Source organism: Squalius cephalus (assembly GCF_949319135.1).
Source record: "Squalius cephalus genome assembly, chromosome: 22".
NCBI classification, from domain to species: domain Eukaryota; kingdom Metazoa; phylum Chordata; class Actinopteri; order Cypriniformes; family Leuciscidae; genus Squalius; species Squalius cephalus.
The window spans coordinates 11,668,728-11,690,999 of NC_137143.1; the positions used below are offsets into that span (position 1 = coordinate 11,668,728).

Sequence of the window (22,272 nt, forward strand, 5' to 3'; positions counted from 1 at the left end):
TGAGAAAGTTTCTCATTATTACGAGATGTTAAGTCATTATTACGAGAAAGTTTCTCATTATTACGAGAAAGTTTCTCATTATTATGAGATGTTAAGTCATTATTACGAGAAAGTTTCTCATTATTACGAGAAAGTTTCTCATTATTACGAGATGTTAAGTCTTTATTACGAGAAAGTTTCTCATTATTACGAGATGTTAAGTCATAATTATGAGAAAGTTTCTCATTATTATGACTTAAAGAATCTTTATTTTTTTACTCAATGTGGCGGAAACGGGCTTCCATAGATAAGCAAACCAGTCTTGTCATGATGTAATTTTCCTACAGCACAACAGTAGCTATATCATTAACAGCTGAGGTGATTGGCTGAAAACAACCTGGCATCAGAACTGAGCTGCCATGAGTAAGATGGCAGGTTTCAAATAGTGTACTAGAAGTTTTTTTTTGTTTTTTTGCGCCAGTCAAATGCTTTTGAGATGAATAAGAATGCTATACCATATGAGGGATAAATATGAGGGATAAATATCGTTTTTCCTGAGGGATAAATATGTGGTGAACTTGTTCGGTTATTTTCTCTCATCATCACTGACATCAGCCTTCCCAGCGGCGCGCATCAGGGAGCGCGCTCGACTATCAGAGCCCGAGACAGTTCATCTATGATTTGCTTCTTCACTCAGCTCCCTTTCAACGGATTAATACACGGTAAGAGTCCTGCTCTTATACTCATTCTTATGCTTTAAAGAATGTCATATCGTATTCATATTTGATTTTGTCAAATCTTTTGATGGAAACGTGAAGCTTTTTAGTGTGCATTTCGCTCGGGGGTTCATTTATTATTTACTATTAGACCAGAAAAGACACAACTTTTGCCTCTTTTCTATTCTTATTATTCTCATTTTCAGTATGTTCTCTGTTTTCCCCGTTTGTATTATTTTCAAATCGCAAAATGATGTTTGTCAGAAACAGTTTTGTTTTAAAACTAACCAAGATCAGCATTTCCACGTTTTTCTAATCAGGATACACCCTATACAATCGCCATCTCTTCTTACTATAGACTACTTCATTGATTTTTAAGAGCAAATATGTTTATTTTCAATTTAGCAATTTAATTTGCGTACTATTTTATTTTCCATAGGCCTGTGTATTTGATAGATCTCTTTATTTTAAAGATAATGAATATAATATGTAAGAAAGTGCGTCTGTGTGTGCGCAACTGTGAGACCCCAAGCTTGATCATATCTTTATGTTCATAATTGTAATAATAATAATAATAATAATAAGAAGAAGTTTAATTTATAGCGCCTTTCCAGAGCTCAAGGCGCTTTAGCTACAAATAAAAACAAGAACGCCACAAAAACAGTAATTGTGTGACTTGATTTGAGTGGGCAGCTGAGTTTGAAAGCATGCAATTACATGTGAATTTTAATTAGACTCCAAATAAGGATCTAGCTCTTTTTTTGCACACATCATTATACAAACTTGATCCATCTTTGTGACTTTAATGATCGATGGAATACCTTTGGTCAGTCTGATGTAGAAAGAATAATGTAGCAGATAATGTAAATAAGTAATAAAATTAAAACAAAAATGAAAAAGAAGGTAAAATTATATAGTAAAAACGTATTAATTGCTGAACAGTAAATTGATAAAAAAAGTGAGAAATTTTACTGTAAACCTTTGTAAAAAATAAAAATTGAAATAAGTTAACATGAATGAAATTTTCAGAAAATTGATGTTTAACAAGTCAATATTGATAGAATTATGTTTTTATAATTATTAATTTATTTGCCTTCATGGCAACAGTTGCTGAAATAAATTTAGAAACTTTGTAATCATGTGTTCTTCTACTGTGTTATTATTATCAACAGATTTGAATAGCTCAAATATTATATTAACATAATATAAATGAATGACATATACATTTAGGAACTGCAACATTTATAGTGACACAAATGATGTCCTGTAATACTTGTAACAACAACCTGGCAATTGCAGCTGCCAGTTTTTATATCTTAAGTTTTACAACCACAAAAGACTTGATTCTTTGACTTCTGGACATTGTTTTAGATGCATTGTTTTCTGGCATCAATAAATGCTGGAATTTCATGTGTGCTGTATAGTCATATTTGCAGAGTTGCAAAGCTTCGAAATGGTGCTGAAAAGCGTGATTGTCTTGTTTCTTTGTGGTCATTCTCTTGCTGCCATTGTTTGGAACAATTTTTTTTTTTACTTAAATGGCTAGAAATGGTGCTGAAAAGCGTGATTGTCTTGTTTCTTTGTGGACATTCTCTTGCTGGTGTTGTTTGGAACTATTTTTTTTTTTTTTTTTTACTTAAATGGCTTCAATATTGCTTGGTAATTGTGTGCTCCAAATGTGCGTTCTTCTTACAGAGCCACACTTCTAATCAATAAATGTTTTAAAAGATCACACATATTGATCATGTCATGCCATTCAGTGGTATCAAGACATCGACTGTACAATGCTGACTGAATATCAAAGAACTCATCAATACTATGATCAAATGACCTTCTGCTGATTCTAGCTAGAGTGTGATTGTTAAGAAAGAACAGATGCTCCAAATGTAGGCCATCCCTAAAACACTTCCAATCGCTTCAGCAATTAAGAGACCCCAAAGCAGATCAATAAAGACCTTTGTGTGATTTGTTCTCCAGCGTCAATGTCCTGCTGGCTAACTGGGAATTAGTCTTTGTTGGACACTGGAGACAGCTGGTCTATTGCTTAACAAATGAGACACTGTCCCTCTCTCCCACTTATCTTATACAGAAGCTACTTTGATTCAACAGAGATGTTTCCATGTAGACTAGTTTATGGTTGATCATATGGCGTGGTTCTCCACGTTGCCTTCTTTTTGTTGTCTTCACGCCTCACAACGTGCCAATAAAGACTGCAGAGTGTGTGTGCTTGTGCATCTGTCTGTTTTTTGGGACACACTCAAAAAAATAATCTGTTGAACGAACTTAATTAAATTAAGGAAAGGTTTTCCATGAAATTGAATTACATTTTTCCAACAAAATCGAATTAGTTTGAAATAATTTGTTGTAATCTTGTTGTATGAATTTAAATTAATTTAGTCATTCCTGCTAGATAAAGTTTTGTCAGGTGAACTACATTTAGTTTTTGTCCTGCCTTAAATAACCAACATTATAATTTTAGTTAATTTGACTCTATGGTCACTTCTAATGATAGACACTACTAGTGTTCAATTGAATTATTACTTGTGCAGGTCTGCGCGCGAGGTGTACACAGTGTATACTGAGTGCCCACAGCCTGAACACAAGGTTTAATGCACATATAGCGTAATACTGAGCCCACAGCCTAAACACAGTCGCCACTCTTCTGCATAATGGTAACCACAAAATTCAAAAACATTACAGAAAGTCCTCTAAGTTTATAACATAACTGGGCTGCGTTCTCCGAAACTACCTTAACGCTACGTCGTTCTTAAGTTGTACCTTAAGAAGTACCTTATCGTTAATACGTGGTTTCCGAAACCTTCTTAGTTAAGTATACCTTCTGTAAGTCATACGTTCGTAAGGTTGGTCTGGAGCGCTCTTAGCTATACCTTATCGCTGCTGACGGTTCATACCGCTAGTGGCCACCACTACGCAAAAAGCTTTTTTACATCGCAGTTTAATTACACATAGAAAATTTTATATGAACATTTAATATAAAATCTGATTTAGTATTAAAATTAAATTTTTACTTTACTTTAAAATTTTACACATAAAATACTTAAGTTGTTATAGCCTACACCCAGTGTATGGAAGTGTTTTCATTAATAAAGTTTCCATACTGGTTGTTAGCTTTTTTAATTACTATCCTAAGGCACATCAGCTGGCGAACCATTTGACAGAAAAGGCTTAGGAGTCTATATAAAGAAAGATGAGTTTACACAAACTTTATAGCTATGGCAGCGCGAGACAGCGAGTACTTATTTTAAATCAAAGACGGCGCCGTCCGCGGAGCCAGTTAGTGTATGTCAACTACATGGCTGGTGGATAATCAGCATACGTTGTGGAGAACATTAACACACTTATGGCCGTGAGGGTTTGGGATTGCACACTTGCTAAATTATAAACACATACTCATATTTATTTCTGCATGTACATATTTCAATGAGCCCCGATAAATGCAGTTTGTACTATTTCTAAAACGCTTCTTTATAAAGAACATTGTTTTCTCAATACTTTAGCCTACCTATACCGCTGTGAAGGAAAGAGCGCACAATCGATCATCGAGGCATCGATATCAACCTATTCAGCGCCTCCACCATGGACAGCACCTGCTAAGGTCGAACTTAAGAAGGTTTACCTTAAGCAACATCCTAAGGTATAGTTCGGAGAACACACGTAGGGAAGGTATACCTGTAGTTAAGGTGTACCTTTTGAGTCTTCGTAGCGCGCTAAGAGACAACGTTATCGGAGAACGCAGCCCTGAACATTAAACACTAACATTAACTAACAACATCTTTCCATTTACTGAAAAACACATAAAATAACACTTTTTCCCTAAATTGACCCTCTTAATGCAGTCCCTTGCAAAGCATGCTGGGAACTACAGATCCACTGCCCAGTTAGATGTCAACAACAATGATTCATGTAGTTTTCACACAAATGAATTAGGTTGATTGAACACAATTAAATTAAGTTGTGACAATATTAAACAATCGTGTTACTTTTGTTTATTGTAATTAATTATTTTAACAAGAGGCCAAAATTCTTTTTTTGAGTGACATCCGGTTAAGACGAACGAAAAATATTCATGTTGACTCAATTTAAAAAAAATTACATTGATTACATTTAATGAAATTAAGCTGGAATCATTTCTATGAAGGGTTGTGTTGTATATGCTCATTTTAATTAATGAAATTGAACAAAGAGCTAAAATAATTTTTTGGAGTGCAGGATGGAGTTTTCCCTGCTGTGAGGATGAGGAGCATTCTGCCAGGATGCTTAGCTAGAAGATATTGCAGGGAGCCAGTTGTGATATCACTCTCTCACTTTTCCTGAGCTCTCTAGGCACCAGATGGATTCTCTTTATGGCAATTTTAACACTTAGCCTGTTGTTATGCGCTTTGTATCCTTGACACTTTTAGAGCTGCCAAAACGAACAATGTGAGGTGTGAAATTGCTGAAACTGTTTGTTAAGGGATGGCTGCTCTCATTTTGTAGATGCGTTTATTTCCCTCTTTAGAAGCATTCTTTTGTTTGATTTTTTTTTTTTTTAATTTTAGGAGGCTGGTTGTGAAATCTTAAGGTTTCTGTCAACCTTATTTCAGATTCTCAGTGCAAAATTGGAAGGATGCAATTTGCAAAGCTAAGCACTTTTTTCTTAGTCACATATAATGTGCTTATACAGACCTGCAGCAAAATATCTGACAATAATTTAAAATAAATTATGTAATAAAGCAATACTCTTTTCCTGCATGAAGTATGAAATTGTACTTATGACATCACTGTTACAGGGATATTATTGGTTTTTATTATAGACTGTGGCTTTGGGTTTTATTATACAATTTTGGGTTTGGTACAGTATCAGCCCCTGTCTCTTCAGTGTCGATACTAAATCAATACAAAGAACAGTATATATATATATATATATATATACAGTGCTATGCATAAGTTTAGACACCCATACTAAAGTTGACTAAAAAGAGGAATAAAAAATCATCTTTTGGAAACTGAACTTAATGCCTTAATTTAAAAAATTAGGAAAAATCCAACCTTTAAGGACACCAATTTTCTTTGTGAATGAATAATGTATTGTAAATAAATAAATGTTCTTCCTTAAAATACAGGGTGCATAAGTTTGGACACCCCTATGTTAAATTCCCATAGAGGCAGGCAGATTTTTATTTTTAAGTATTTTTAAAAAAAATTTTTTTAGGATACTATGCATCCTGATAAAGTTCCCTTGGCCTTTGGAATTAAAATAGCCCCACATCATCACATAGCCTTCACCATACCTAGAGATTGGCATGGTTTTATTTCAGTTAGCCTAATAGCTAGTTTGATTTGCATTGAGAGATGATCTTATGGAAAGTACCCCATGCCAATCTCTAGGTATGGTGAAGGCTATGTGGTGATGTGGGGCTATTTTAATTCCAAAGGCCAAGGGAACTTTATCAGGATGCATAGTATCCTAAAAATAAAAAAAATAAAAAATACTTAAAAATAAAAATCTGCCTGCCTCTATGGGAATTTAACATAGGGGTGTCCAAACTTATGCACCCTGTATTTTAAGGAAGAACATTTATTTATTTACGATAAATTATTCATTCACAAAGAAAATTGGTGTCCTTAAAGGTTGGATTTTTCCTAATTTTTTAAATTAAGGCATTAAGTTCAATTTCCATAAGATGATTTTTTATTCCTCTTTTTAGTCAACTTTAGCATGGGTGTCTAAACTTATGCATAGCACTGTATATATATATATATATATATATATATATATATATATATAAACTTTGTAATCATGTGGTCTTCTACTAGGTTATTATTATCAGTCCATTTTATGGTAAGACAGATTTGAATAGCTCAAATATTATATTAACCTTAGATAATTGAATGGCATATTAATTTAGGAACTGCATATAGTGAAAAAAATGCTGTCCTGTAATACTTGTAACAACAACCTGGCAACCACAGCTGGTAGTTTTTATATCTTAAGTTTTACAACCACAAAAACTTGATTCTCAGACTTCGGGACACTTTTTAGATGTTTTAGATGCATTGTTTTCTGGCATCAATAAATGCTGGAATTTCACTCACGCTGTATAGTCATATTTGCAGATTTGCAAAGCTTAGAAATGGTGCTGAAAAGTGTGATTTTCTCTGCCTGAGGAGCACTGTTTCTAAGACAGACATAGCTGGCTATTGCATTCCAAATCCGTCACTTGAGGCTCCATTTCACTGGGGATGCTACCTATGTAGGTAGTAGACAGCAAGAAAGCTCACTAGTTTTGTAGCAGGATATTATTGAGGCTCTTCAAAAGTCCCACCCTTTCTTGATGACTATTCTTGTCTTCACGGTCTGGGAGATTTAGTGGGTGTGAATCTGGCATGGGCAGCATCTCCTCAAGTCATTTAGAGTCCAACCAACTGCTTCTACACATCAAACATGACCCAATCCACACACAAACCCAAGCAAACCCTAACTGAGGTAGACCTACATATACTTCCCAGAATAGAAACCAATTAGAGTTAGCTAGTAACGACTCAGAAAATATTCTCTGTCCCGTATATGGTCTATATCCACCTCATTCAGTATCAGACAACTCTCAAAAAGTTGTAACTTTCTTAGATCTTCCATTGAGGAAGTACAGAGAAAAAGCTTCTACCTTTCATCTCTTTGAAAAGCTTTTTTTTCTCTTGCTTTGGGTAGCAGGGGTGCAGCAGATGGCTTATGGAGCCCCAGATCTCAGCAGGAGGAGATGTTGAAGACCTCACAGTGGAAGCTCTCTCCCTCCTCTTGAAATGTCACTGAGTTCATTAGTGAGCTTCACATTCCTTTCAAACTTTTGCACAATATCATCCAAGTCGCTTGTGGAGGCTTTTATCAGTTATTCACACAGTGGTAGGATCTGAACACCATGTTGTGCTCACACATATCCTCTGTGGTTACTCCACCCCCCTTGCTTTTTTTCTTTCTGTTTTTCTTTCATTCTCTTTCTGGTTCTGGGTCTCGTTGTCTTTCACTGAATTTCCAGCACCATCCCAGGCTCCATGCTGTGACCCTTTGCTGAATATCTTATATAATCTAAACTTGCCTGCCGTTGCTCTACAGACTGCTGAAGTACTACTGCATGAATCCACTGAGATCTCTGTTTGTTGTGGCTATACTTCTATGTCTTGTATCTCATATGAATGTGTCTGACATTGAAGCATGTGTTTGTGATTTGTTTCTTGTGTTACTGCTGAGGACTAGGTTACTGGAATGCTTTTCCATAGGATATATATTTGATAGATTATTTCAGTCAAATATATTATCAAAATATTAACATATTCAAGATATACTGGAATAATTATTTTGGTTGATGACCAGTGCTATTTTAGTATAATTCAGACACTATGATAGTTACATACATATTTTTTAATTAGTTTTTATTAAATGTTTTTTATCCATTTTTAGATTTTTTTTGTTTACTAATTTTTGTGTGTTTTTGCTATTTTTAGTAGTTTTTTTTGTTAACTATAATATTTTTTTAATGTACTGATGACCACCATAACAATCAACACAGGTTCATTGGAAAAACATGCCTCTACAGAATCCGAATCAGAAAAAGCTTTATTGCCAAATGTGCTTGCACAAACAAGGAATTTACTTTGGTAGGCTATTGAAGCTTCTAGTACACACATATACAGTAAATATAATACGACTCATAATAACATTCAAGAATAACAAATATAAAAAAGTATAAAGACACAGGTTTAGTCAGAATAAACATTTACACACTCTAAAAAATGCTGGGTTGTTTCAAGTCAAATTTGTGGGTCAAATATGGACAAACCCAGCCACTGGGTTACATTTTTTTAATTCAATTTTTTAACCCAACGGTTGGGTTTGTCCATATTTGACCCAAATTTTAGAGATTATACAGATAATGTACATATTTACAGTATTGTGGATAATAATATGAATAAATAGGACTAAATGAATTTACAAGGATATTGCACAAAAAAGTGGGGTATTGCATTTGTATGGCATTTAACTGTTCAAGAAGGAAATAGCCTGTGGGAAGAAACTGTTCCTGTGCCTAGATGTTCTAGTTCCTAGTGATCTGAGGTGCCGTCCAGATGGCAACAGTTCAAACAGGTGGTGTCCAGGGTGAGTGGAGTCTGTGATTATTTCACCTGCCCTTTTCCTCACTCTGGAAGAGTACAGGTCATGGAGAGTGGGCACCAATAATTCTCTCATCAGTCTGTACTGTCCGTTGTAGTCTCCTGATGTCTAGATTTGGTAGCTGAACAAACCAGACAGTTATAGACGAACACAGGACAGACTCCATGACGGCTGAGTAGAACTGTGTCAGCAGCTGCTGAACTTGAAAATGGCAGGTTGAACTTCCTCAGCTGGCGAAGGAAGTACAACCTCTGCTGGGCCTTTTTCACAATGGAGTCAATGTGACTGTCCCACTTCATGTCCTGAGAGATGGTGGTGCCCAGGAACCTAAATGACTCCACTGCTGCCACAGTGCTGCTCGTGATCTTGGGGAGGGGGAGTGATGGGGTTTCCCTCCTAAAAAGTCCACTCTCATCTCCACAGTTTTGAGCGTGTTCAGCTACAGGTTGTAATGACTGCACCAGACAGTTGTATGACCTCCTGTCTGTCTCCTATGCAGACTAAGTTTCCCCAGTCTCACTAGCTGCTGCCTATCTGTCAGAAAGCTGGTTACTGACAGATTGGTGTGGACACGAAAAGCTGGGTCCGTTTGTATGATAGAAGATCTTTGAGCGAGTGCAGACAGTGACAAATCATTCATGATGAACAATCATTCACTACTACTCGCGTGCGGCATACTCTTCATACGGCTTTGCTTCTCTGCATTGGTCGTCGAGTAATTTTTTCTTCTCAGAGTTTAAAAGGATATGGCAGCACAATTATTTAGTCTATTATTTTCATCATTACCGCCACAGCAAAATCTGCACATTGAACCCGGTTTAAGATTTTTTTTTTATGCTATACAATTCCAAATTTAGGGGGAAGCTTGTTGACATGGGGGCTTAGGTCACTTTAGGTTAGGCCACGGAAAACCTGAAAAAGTTCTTTAAACAAATCTTTATTGGACATTAATTGCATTAGTATTAAGTGTTCCTTGTTTGTGTTTGTGTGTAAAAAATATTTACAAATACAATAAACACACAAACACACACACACACACACACACACACACACACACACACACACACACACACACACACACTGGGTCAAACAAAATTTGATTCATTCGTTGCTATAGGAGAGGATGAATTTACTAAACTAAAAATGTATGTTAGACCCTATATCGACTAAGCTACTGAAAGAGATGCTTCCAGAGGTCACAGATCCTCTTCTTAATATCATTAATTCATCTTTGTCTCTAGGATACGTACCAAAAACATTTAAGCTGGCTATGATTAAACCGCTTGTTAAAAAACCGCAACTTGATCCTACAGAATTAGTCAATTACAGGCCGATCTCGAATCTACCTTATCTGTCAAAGATATTAGAAAAAGCAGTGTCTTCACAACTGTGTTCCTTTCTTGAAAGAAATGATATCTGCGAGGATTTCCAGTCCGGATTTAGACCGTACCATAGTACCGAGACTGCTCTCATTAGAGTTACAAATGATTTGCTCTTATCATCCGATCGTGGTTGTATCTCTCTATTAGTGTTACTCGATCTTAGTGCTCCATTTGACACTATCGACCACAACATTCTTTTAAATAGACTCGAAAATTGTGTTGGCATTAGTGGAATTGCACTAGCATGGTTTAAATCATACTTATCTGACCGTTATCAGTTTGTAGCAGTAAATGAAGAGATGTCTCATCGATCACAAGTTCAGTATGGCGTACCACAAGGCTCAGTACTAGGACCGCTGCTGTTCACTCTGTACATGCTACCATTAGGAGATATCATTAGGAAACATGGCATTAGTTATGCCGATGTTATGCCGATGATACTCAGCTCTATATTTCTTCAAAACCAAACGAAACCTACCAATTCACAAAATTAACGGAATGCATAGCTGATATAAAAAATTGGATGACTCGTAATTTTCTACTTCTAAATTCCGAAAAAACAGAGATTCTAATTATTGGACAAAAAACTTCCTCACGTAATAATCTAGAATACTGTCTAACACTTGATGGCTGCTCTGTTAAGTCTTCGTCGTCGGTTAGGAACCTGGGTGTGCTCTTTGATACTAATCTTTCATTTGAAAGTCACGTGTCTAGTATCTGTAAAACTGCATTTTTCCATCTTAAAAATATATCTAAATTACGCCATATGCTCTCAGTGACAAATGCGGAACAGTTAGTTCATGCGTTCATGACCTCAAGGCTAGATTATTGTAATGCTCTACTGGGTGGATGCCCTGCACGCTTAATAAACAAACTACAGCTAGTTCAAAATGCAGCAGCTCGAGTTCTTACCAGAACCAGGAAGTATGACCATATTAGCCCGGTTCTGTCAAAACTGCACTGGCTCCCTATTAAACATCGCATCAATTTTAAAATATTGCTGATCACTTACAAAGCACTAAATGGTTTAGCTCCGCAGTACTTGAGTGAGCTCTTAACGCATTATAGTCCTTCATGTCTATTGCGATCTCAAAATTCCGGCCAGTTGATAATACCTAGAATATCAAAATCGACTGCTGGCGGTAGATCCTTTTCCTATTTAGCACCAAAACTTTGGAACAGTCTTCCTAACATTGTCCGGGAAGCAGACACAATCTACATTGTTAAAAGCGCTATATAAATGAAGATGACTTGACTTGACTTGGGTATCCATGTTTTAAGGGGACTTTCCATAGAAATAATTGTTATACTTTATACAAACTGTATATTCTATCCCCTAACCTTAACTCTATAGACACATACAGTATTGACATATTGACAGCATTGTAATTTATTTTATTTTGTTTTAAAAAAAGTGGGTATGTGTAGCTTTGGGGATAAGGTTTTGTGTGTGTGTGTGTGTTTGTGAGGGGGGGGGGGGGGGGGGGGGTAGACAAATATTTACTTTTCTAAGTGATCAGACATACCCTTATGCTTAGCAGACTATAAAATGTGTGGGTAAAAAATCCTGTAGACTTACATAGAGGGAGGAACCCCAGCCCAGTTTTAGGACTCAGAATATTATAGAGATTTCTGGGTGGACCAGTTATCAATGTCCTAGCAACCACCCTGAACAACCACAACAACATGCTAAGAAACTATCATTACACCTTTAGTAACTACAAAACAGCATGGTCTAAGCTACTAAGAACACCTTAGAAACAACATAGAAACAGCACTCTAGGGTAACATACAGTGAGGCATCTGCCATTTTCTTCATAAAATGTGTAAATCTGCAGTAATTATTAGTACCGGATAACCGTTTTTTTTTAGAAATATAGAAATCACATAGCAATTGTGTATAGAACAAATAGGCAACATTTTACAGCCAATGGCTGTATTATTGATTTTGCACAGCCCAGCATCTTTATAAATCATACATTGGATACATAAGATTCCCCAACCCCTCAGCATCTCTCCTCTCTTGTCATCTCACGGTCAGCATCTTACCTTAAGGCTGAGCACTGGGCCTTTGCCATATCATGCCAGATGTTGTATGTTTACAATGGCTCCTATTTAAATGATGTGTGGTCTTTGTGGATGAGGTCCTACCAAGCCCCGCAGGGTGCACGAGTCACGACCCCCACATCTCAAGACTTAATTTCATCCTTCAGCCCCCTCAGAGGTCCACCTGTTAGTCCCATGACAGTGGGCAGTTTTTGTATTGGATCAGCATGAACTCACATCACCCAGACTATAAATTTGTAAGGCCCATTTTTTTCTTCTTTTTGTAATGTTCGATTGCTGTTCATTTCTTTAGTTATCTTCAGTGTTGTTTTTGTGTGGTGGATGAGAGACTAATGAACTACCAACGAACACATTTGTCATACTAAAAATTCTACGGGGGAGCGCGCATACTGAATAGAGACTAGCAATTGTGTGAAAACTAAAGCTCAGCAGTCGCTTCAAACCCTCTCTGGCTGTGAAAAGCACACAGTGTGTACAACTGACTGATAAAGTCCAAAACAGTCCGTGTGTATTCCAAAATGAAGCACCTGCAACTCCTTTTTCTGGCAGGAGATTTGCTACCCAGCCTCATATGCAATTTCCTTCACTTAGCCTTTGTAGACGAGTTCTTAAATAGTCCACAATAAAGTCCCCTGGCTAGCATCCCTACACAACTATCTCTGCAGGGTGTGAGATGCATTTGTGCATCTCTGGCTGATAAGGCTAGTCCAACTATCGACCCACACAAGATCAATACCCCATCCTTATTGATTTATCATATGCCGCTGTCTTAGCAGAGCAGAATGGCTGCCTGAGCGGGGTGCCAGGTTGATGAACTACCCCTTTCCCACATTGAAGAAAGTCTCAGAGAGACCTAAATATGCTAATGCTGACATCAACACAATGTAAACACACCCCTAATCCCATTAAAGCATGCCATAAACTCAATACAAACACTAATTCATACTAATGCTAATGGTAGCACTAACACAATGCTAAAACCGATATGTACATTGTCATTAGCAACTCAAAATGAACACTACGACTATGATTATGTCCTCTGACTTTCATTAATTCAATCTAATTGTTAACTTTAAAGTAATTTTTACATGCATCCAAACAAAGTGTCGGCACATGTAAAGAGCATTACATGTCAGTGTAGCATAGCATTGAAATGTTTTCAGGTCCTGTTAATGAATACGTTTACATACACATCAAATTCTGTATTCGGGTTGCCGCCATAATTCAAGTACAATGTTTATGCATAAAGCCATTGGAATATTCTTGTGTAGTGTACAACGGGGCCAAAGGCAATTTGATTTTATTCTCTTATAAAACCACTAGATGGCACAAAAATTCAGCTCAGCACTTTTCTTAACAACGATTTTTTATGATGCACGTGGAAATTTGGCTGATCCTTGACGCGATTACGGACAGCAACGCAAAGTTTATTCTGTGATAATTTTAATGTTTTTTTAAATGGTGTAGATTTATTTAGCAAATGAGAATTGATAAAATTATTGACTATATTTATAACGGTGGCTGTTTCAGAGGAACGAGAGTGGGATCCAGATGCAGCAAACATTTATTCAAACAAACATAATAAAAGTAAATCCAGGCAAAACTGATAAATGCAGACACGGGCAAGGAAGGCAAACAAAACTGACAACAAGCGCACACATAAGAAGATCCACAGAAGGACAACACCAGACAAAGAACATGAGAAACACTTGGGTATATATACACTCAAGGGGAGATTGGTGGACAAGACACACCTGGGAACAATCATGAACTAATCAACAAGACAAACTACAAAGGACTACAAAACATAAAAGTCCATACAAGACAAGGGGAACACAAGACAGGAATCATGACAATATTATTGATTATATCTTGTTAATGTTTTTCAGCCTTGAAAGGTAATTAAAGAAAAAGTTTTCCAATAAAAATCAAAACTATTTCCAAAGAATGTAGCATCCGCCAGTCAAACACGAATTTAAAAAGAAATCCAAGAGCATGACATATAATATTCCAGAAGGTCACCAAGCACCCCAGGGTGACACGTTAAAGTAAGAATATATAATGTTTTTATGCAATATAGGCTCATTGGAAAGACATGCCATTACCTATATTTTTTGTAAAATGCCAAACGCATACCAATACATAAAGTACAATTCACTGCATCGGCAGTAAAAAATCAACATCTTTTCCATTACATAATTAGCTCCATATGGCTTTTCTGACACAGTAAAAATGTTCAGAAGCTCACCTTCTCACCTTTATCAGACTTGAAACACAAGTCTGATAAAAGAGCTCAAGGACTTGTGGAAGCAAGCGAAAATGGCATGATTGCCTTCAGCAAATACATTTTTATCTTACATTTGCTTTTGTTAACACTATCGGTTAAGTTTAGGGAAGGGTTTAGTGTAGTTGGTATTTTCTAACACAGTAGAGTGCTGCAGCTGTGACGTCAAAACCCGGAGGGTTAATTTGCCAGCGGTTCCCTCAAGATTTTCCTATGGGTTTTTATAGTGTTTTTTTTTTTTTTTTTTTAATTTATGAGTAAAATTAGGTCTGTGGTAAACAAAACTTGACGGTACTTGGGACGTTTTGTACTTAAACATAAACTGAACACACTTACACCCCAAACATTCTTATCTAGTTACTTATTAGAATTATTTTTTTTAAATAAACATAGCTTAAAAATTCAATAAAATGTTTTCGATATCTGTGTCATTTATGTTGTAGAGCAAAAGGTCCAAGTATCATCAAGGTATGTTTACCACAGTCCTTACTTTACTTATAAATTGAAAAACACATTATAAAAACCCATAGGCCTACTGGCAAATTAGTCTTTGGGGTTTTGATGTCACGGCTGCTGCACTCTATAGAACTTTTTTGTGCCACTCTTTGCAGAAATGTTGTGACAGGCACACTTTTCAATGAGCCTGTGTTGTTTGCGGTTTTATAGTTATATTACCTAAATAAATGTCTAATCATTGTATAGGCCAAATATGTGGAGCAATACAGGGTTCTAGTGCCACTGTAGCTCCTAAAATAATTATCTATGGATGAGAGTACATGGCAAAGATTGGTGGGAGAAAGTTGTCCTGAACCCTGCTGTGTGTGCAAGACATTTTTGAATATGATTGTGGAAGTGAAAGATGTATAATATAGTGCAAAACTCAGTTGCTAGACGACTCACTGGGACTTGTACATTTGAGCCAGTAACTCCTATTTTATCTGCACTGCACTGGCTACCTTTTCAAATAAAGAATTGATTTTAAAATTCTACTATACGTTTATAAAGCACTTAATAATTTGGCCCCTCAGTACCTGACTGATCTGCTCCGTCTGTACACTCCTTCTAGAACTCTGAGATCCAGTGATCTCTGCTTACTCATCGTGCCTAGATCCAGGCTTTAAAAACAAGGCCATCACGCTTTTGTTTTCTCTTGATATTTATTTTCTCTTGCTTTCAATACTCCTTGACCATAGGTTGGATTATTGTTTTACTATTGTTGTGTGCTTTTTAATTTTGGTAGTTTTATTTTTCTATTTTCTTAATTTATTCTTTTCTGTGCAGCACTTTGGTCAGCCTCGGTTGTTTTTAAATGTGTTTTACAAACAAATTTTGTATTGCATATTGTTATATAAACCATGGCATATTAAAATCTTCTCATTACCGCCAGTTGTACCAGACTCTCATTAAATTCTGCTTTATTTCATTGAGCTTGATTCATTACCTAAATCAAAGCACTGAGATACCAATTAAAAGGCAATAATGGTATGAGATGGAGCTGCAATCTAAGTCTTCTTAATGTGCTCTCCAGTCACCAAGGCAATGAAGAGCAATGTCCTCCAATGATAGTTGTACATGCGTCTTAAGCGGCAAAACATTTTTGGAGCTTTTTTCTTTAATATGTACTATATGGAATGCTATACAGATTGGGATCTTCATATATTCAGTCAGCCCAAATGAATAATGGGTGTACTTTAATTTTCTCAAAACTTTCACATATAAAGAAATTAATAGGGTGATAGGGTAAGTGTCATTTGTGCATGTTCCCTCCACTTTTTGAAAAAAATAAATAAAAAAAACACCTGGCGAGACCTATGTGTTACGTTTAGTTTCAGTTTGTGTTCCATGGACTTTTTGCTTGTACTGTATATTCTTGTTTCCTGTGTTTCCTTCTGGTTTCCTTTGTTCTAGTCACTAATTTGTTTCCATAACTGATTGTGCTGTACACCTGTTTCTAGTTTAGTGGCTCGTTATTTCCTGTATATTTAAGACCTGCGTTTGGTTCAGCCCTTTATTCAGTATTGTCTTCATGCAGATGCCAAACTACATTACAAGTTACAAATACAAGTTACATATTTTCTACTCCTGTGATTTATATTACCTTCTTTGTTTATGTTTATAAATAGTTAAATAGCTGCTGTTTGATCCACCTCTCTGCCACCAAAATCTCCAATCCGTCGTTTAATTATCCGTATAATTTAATTCATTAATGTATGGCTTCCTAATGAGGATATCTTAATATGTACATCTTAACAAATGAAGATTTCACTTGCATATTTCTACATGTGTAGCTACCTTTTCAGTGCAGCCCTTAGGAAATCAGGATGCAGTGTATTTGGTTGTGACTGCATCTAGTAATTTTTTTTTTATTATTATTATTTACAATCCGTTGGAGTCAATAACCATGCCTTTCAAATAAGGGCTATGGGCACATTTATAGTATATATCTTCTCAATTTCTACATTGAATGTGAAATTGAATTGGCCTAAATAGTCTTACTTATGGAATCTTTAGCATCAAGTGATTTTGGTTTGGAATAAAATTTCATATTTTGTGCTCTTCTTTTCACTTGCTAATAAAGGCAGGAAGTTTGTTATCACAAGAGAAAAAAAAGTGGTTTGATCACACAAGCCTGATACCACATAACCGGTTAAATTAATGGTATTTTCTGGTAAGCTTCATTGCTATTCCTCATCAACAATACACAAAATGCCTGCAAACTTTACTTCCAGATTTTCCCACAAGTAATTATTGGTGACATTCTTAAATCATTCTGACATGACTTGAATCCATCATAAGAATAGCCTTACTCTATCATTACAAATATGACAAATAATCAGAAATATAAAGACATCTTAGGTGTAAAGTTAGCATGTTTGTATCAGTATTAAATGCAGGGATAGATGCCTGCTGTTTGAGGCAACGTGAGCAGCTCTCAGGGACAAAATACAGAGTGAAGGGACCAGATTTACTAAGGCGAAAATCTGAGGATGAGAGGAGACCTCGGATGATCAAAGTAAGACCCATGTCACTGATTTGCATGGTGAGATGCATGGTAAGAACCTCCTCATAAGCTTGACTTTGATATGCCACCTGAGGAAAGATTCTTCCTTTGGATCCTCTTATTCTTGGCCTAGTGGGAATCCAAACATGATATTTAGTCTGGCAAGTTTTCTCAACACATTTAGGTTGCCTTTGAGCTCTTGTTTATTTCATGTCAAAGCAAAGCAAAGCAAGGTTATTATTTAAATATGTAAGTATGTTTGTGGGTGTACTATGATGCTCTGGTTTGAGATGTCCTGATTTGAACTTCTTGCCAATGTGTTAGTCAAAAGTTTTTTTCCTTAAAAATTTGTCTTTTTTTCCAGTTTTGATGAATTTAAGCTTAGCTAACTAAGATAAGTTATAATAAGCATTATTATAATGGGGATATTGGCCATAACATCCAACATTTGTGTCAGGGCTGGTTTCTTGTACACAAACATTGAGAAGTGCAGTTGGATGTTATGAGTGGTCTGTCAATCTAATTGGATATAATGGTCTGTAAGTGTGTTAACAACATGATGATGATTAATCTATTCATTCATTCAAAATACATTAAAAATGTAATTTATACATAAAGTGACTTTAATAACACCTTTTCCATGATGAGCATGTTTTCAGGTTTTTAAATTATAATAATGATATTTTTTGTATATCCAAAAGAAACTACAACAAATATATAAATATTTCTTTGTGTTCTCATTTTCCCCAATAGCAAACTCTACGATAACATTTCTATGAGGAAAAATATTGAGAGATAACATTTTTCAGAAGAGAGAAAGATGTCAAATTTGCTGTCTCTCCCTCAAATGTTATATTAGATACATTCATTCAGCAGCGTTAAGGTTCTTGCACACTGAGTACGAAATTCTCGTCCGAAATTTTCGGATCGGGTTCGTTTTTTGCATCCGTAGCAAGCATTTTGAGAGGTGTTTTGACAATTCAGAGCCAACGAATGACGAAAAACGCATACGAAAATTTCGGACTCAATGTGACCTTTAACCAGTTTTCAGTGATTTTATGCAAAGGTAATAAAGCACAAAGTATAGAGTTATAAATGTATATTCAACTTTTTAAAAATGAAAATATTAAAATTGTTGATAGATTTGTATCATGACAGCATTTGAAAAGGGTCCATTAGTCTCTTACAATATCAGATAATTTGATGACTTTATGACAAATCAGTGTTAGTTCTACACGTCATGTGGTGTGACCTCCCCTCCCAATAGTTAATGATATTTAGGAATTAATGATTTATTATATGTAATAAATAAGATGTGTACACTCAAATGTATTTAAAGTGCAAATGGGTGGGAGACATGACATGCAATTCTACCCGTCCATGATGTCATAACCTAATAAAAATGGGTATTTGTTAAAAATATATGTCTTCATGTTGTTCCTCTGACAAGATATTATTACAGCATACCATAGCTGTAGTTGGTGTATAAAGACCTCTACTTCAAATTTTTATCTAAACATCAAAATTGTCATGTGGTGTGACTGTCCGGGATATGTGTGACCTTACTAATATGACAATATATATCAGCAAAGTATAAATAATTGATAGATTTACAGTTTAAGTAACAGAATTAGGCCATTTCAACAGACACAGAAAGTGTTGATGTCTGTGGATGATTTTAAAGCAAATTCTGGCCAAATACATTTTGTCTGTAAAATGGGCGTCATATGGTGTGACACTGCAATCTATATTTTGAACGGGCAATAATTTGGACATCATTATGATGAAGAGGTCCACACTCAACCAGGAAGTTTCAGTGCCATCTCTGGAGTGGTTTGCAAGGTCAAGAGTTGAGTTCTGGCTTTTTAATTTTTAATTAAAAAGCTCTGTATCTGATATGCTCACTAGTGGTCAATGTTTTGTGTCTTATGGTGTGACATTATTTACATAAAAATGAAACTTTTATACGAATTTTACTTATTAATTCTTAAAAATCATTCCTGCCATGTGGCAATTTACATGCTAAGTATAAGCTAGCTGTTTTTAGTTAACCAAGAGATTAGCTTAACTGAACAAAACGTCATATGGTGTGACACTGTATCATATGGTGTGACTGTTTTTCTAAGTCACACCATATGATATATTTGTCACACAATATTACATACACCTTTTTTAATGATAAATAAATAACTATTCAAAACATATTCAATGATAATAGTGAATGTTTAATAGTGAACATTAAATTACCTATACAATTAATGTATTTCTTTTCAATTTTATACTTAATTTAATGTTCTTGAAGTGAGATGGTGTTTGATTTACTCATATTTATGAGTTTCTTATAATTTTAAAAGTTTTAAAACAATGTTAGTATGTTTTCTGATTAATGTTAACTGAATTGAATTAATTGAATGTTGAATGCAAATAAAATACATTTTTTTGCATTGACAAATTGTGGAGTGGTGCAGTTAATCATATAGCGTGACACTATATAATTTGGTGTGACATTCAGAATTGTGCCAGTAAAAATACTTTCTTAATTATAAATCATAAAAAAGTCAACGGAACACAAGAGAAATAGTATCAGCAAGAGTCACAAGCATTTTCATAGATTTATAACCGGGTTTAACATAATTAATCTAAAATATCTGGAAAGGCTGAGGAGAGATGACTTACTTTGCATGATGGTTTAGAAAAACAATACAAAATCTAATGAATCTGCACAAAAGAAATGTTAAATCTTAAGATAGTAATGAAAACAATTTATGTTGAAGTTAGTTACTTAGGGAGAGTATATCCCATTTTCATTTTATATAGAATAACTTTTATGTCACACCATATGACAATTTTAGGCACGAATGCAACAAATTGGTGAATAAATCCAATTTCAAATACAAAATCTAAAAGACCACATATATTGTGGGAAATGCAAGAGTCAGTACAACACAACTCACTATTTTTTATGCCTAATATTTGAAGTAAAAAATAAAAACTTTTTTCAGGCTTATATGTCTCCCACCCAAATATACTGTATCTATCTCTCTGTTTTCAGGAAGTGATTGTGCCCTAACCAGCAGGTGGCGCTGTGTTTTAAGATGGCAGCTCCGGGCTTGTGTCACCTCTTTGCCCTGCTCCTTATCACACTGTCCCACACCTCGCACATCTCTGAGATCCCATCTGAAAATGCCAAACAGAGTATGACCAGGTCTTCCACCTCCACCACTGACTCCAAGCCAGACCCTGACATGGGTCTTCTGGGCGACAGCCAGCGAAGAAGACACTGGTCACGCAAAGAGAGTGATAATGCTGGACTGCTCTCTCAAAGGCCTGTGGACCGACCGGAGGATGATGGGACAAGTCTAGAGGGCCTGAGCCCTGTAAGGCTGGAGATGGGGCCTGGAGACAGTATGAGGGTGGAGGTTCACGATGAAGTCAGGGGTCCTGCTCATATGCGGTGGGGAAATCATCCACCAGAGGGAGAGTTCAATCGTAAAGGCAGGAGACGTGGCCATGGGCATCTGGCTGAGCACAGAAAGCAGGGAGGCAAAAGAGACAAAGGTCGCACTAAAGGTAGTAAAGATTTTCTGAACATTCTGAAATAATATAAAATCTTTTAAAATCTTATCTAGCCAAATAAGATTTTACATTCTACAAAGAAAGGTTAACGGCATTGTTCACAGAAAAATTAGGTTACACTTTATTTCGATAGTCCAGTTTAGAGATTCTTCTAACTATAAGTAACTTTGCAACTACATGTCAACTAACTCTCAATAGAGTATTAGTAGACTGTTAGTAGACTGTTAGGTTATGGTTATGTGTTAGGGTTCGGGTTAGTAGAATAAGTTGATTTGCAGTTGCCAAGTTACTTATAGTCTGTCGGGGGACCATCAGAATAAAGTGTTGGCAGATATTAAGCAAACAGTCTACTAACAGTCTACTAATACTCTAATGAGAGTTTGTTGACATGTAGTTGCAAAGTTACGTATAGTTAGTAGAAAGTGGACTATTGAAATAAAGTGTTACCAAAAAGGACAATTCTGTTGACATTTGCTCAGTCACATATTGCTTCAGACTTGAATGATTTTCTTTTCTCCGTGGCAGGGATTCCCAAACGTTTTTTATCAGCCAATCCTCTTTGACATAAAAAATATTTTCTTAAAAAAAAAAAAAAAAGAGCTTTTAAATGAAAATGTATATAATATTTTACCAACGTACTCGCATGTTCATGGTTCTGATGTTGTATCTTTCTTTTTTAAATAATTTTGTAAACATCCAGGCAAAAGAACAAAGAAACCACTCTCAGTGGCAATAGTTCCATTGGGTGTTCACAATTGGCTTCAATCTTAGAACCAACTAAGACTTATTTTAGTGATCAGATTGAACAGAGAGAAAAAAAGGAGAAGACTCTTTTTTTAGTTATGATAGTGTCTGTGTTCATATTTATATTCACAGTTTTATTTTTTATTTGAATAATAATATATATATTTTAAATTATTATTATTTAAAGCTAACTACAAAAAATGAAGACAGACATTTTTATTTTACCTTACAAGTTAAAATATTAATATGTCTTATATAGTTCACCCAAAATGAACTAGGGATAGTTCACCCAAAATGAAAATTCTGGCATCATTTACTCACCCTCAAGTTGTTCCAAACCTGTATGAATTTATTTC

The 22,272-nt window shown here is 35.6% G+C and overlaps 1 protein-coding gene across 5 annotated transcripts in view; it reads left to right on the forward strand.

The window, feature by feature from the left end:
* The first annotated feature begins 588 nt into the window (after positions 1–588).
* draxina (dorsal inhibitory axon guidance protein a) overlaps positions 589–22,272 on the forward strand; it is a 63,379-nt gene continuing 41,695 nt past the window's right edge. For 2 of the 5 annotated variants that reach the window (XM_079857522.1, XM_079857525.1), the window contains exons 1-2: positions 589–701; positions 20,649–21,166. In XM_079857522.1, coding sequence (XP_079713648.1) covers positions 20,692–21,166 — 475 coding nt within the window. In that variant the 5' untranslated portion in view covers positions 589–701; positions 20,649–20,691. Of the gene's footprint in view, positions 702–20,648; positions 21,167–22,272 lie in introns of those variants that run through there. The other 3 variants (XM_079857523.1, XM_079857524.1, XM_079857521.1) reach the window with 3 other exon arrangements.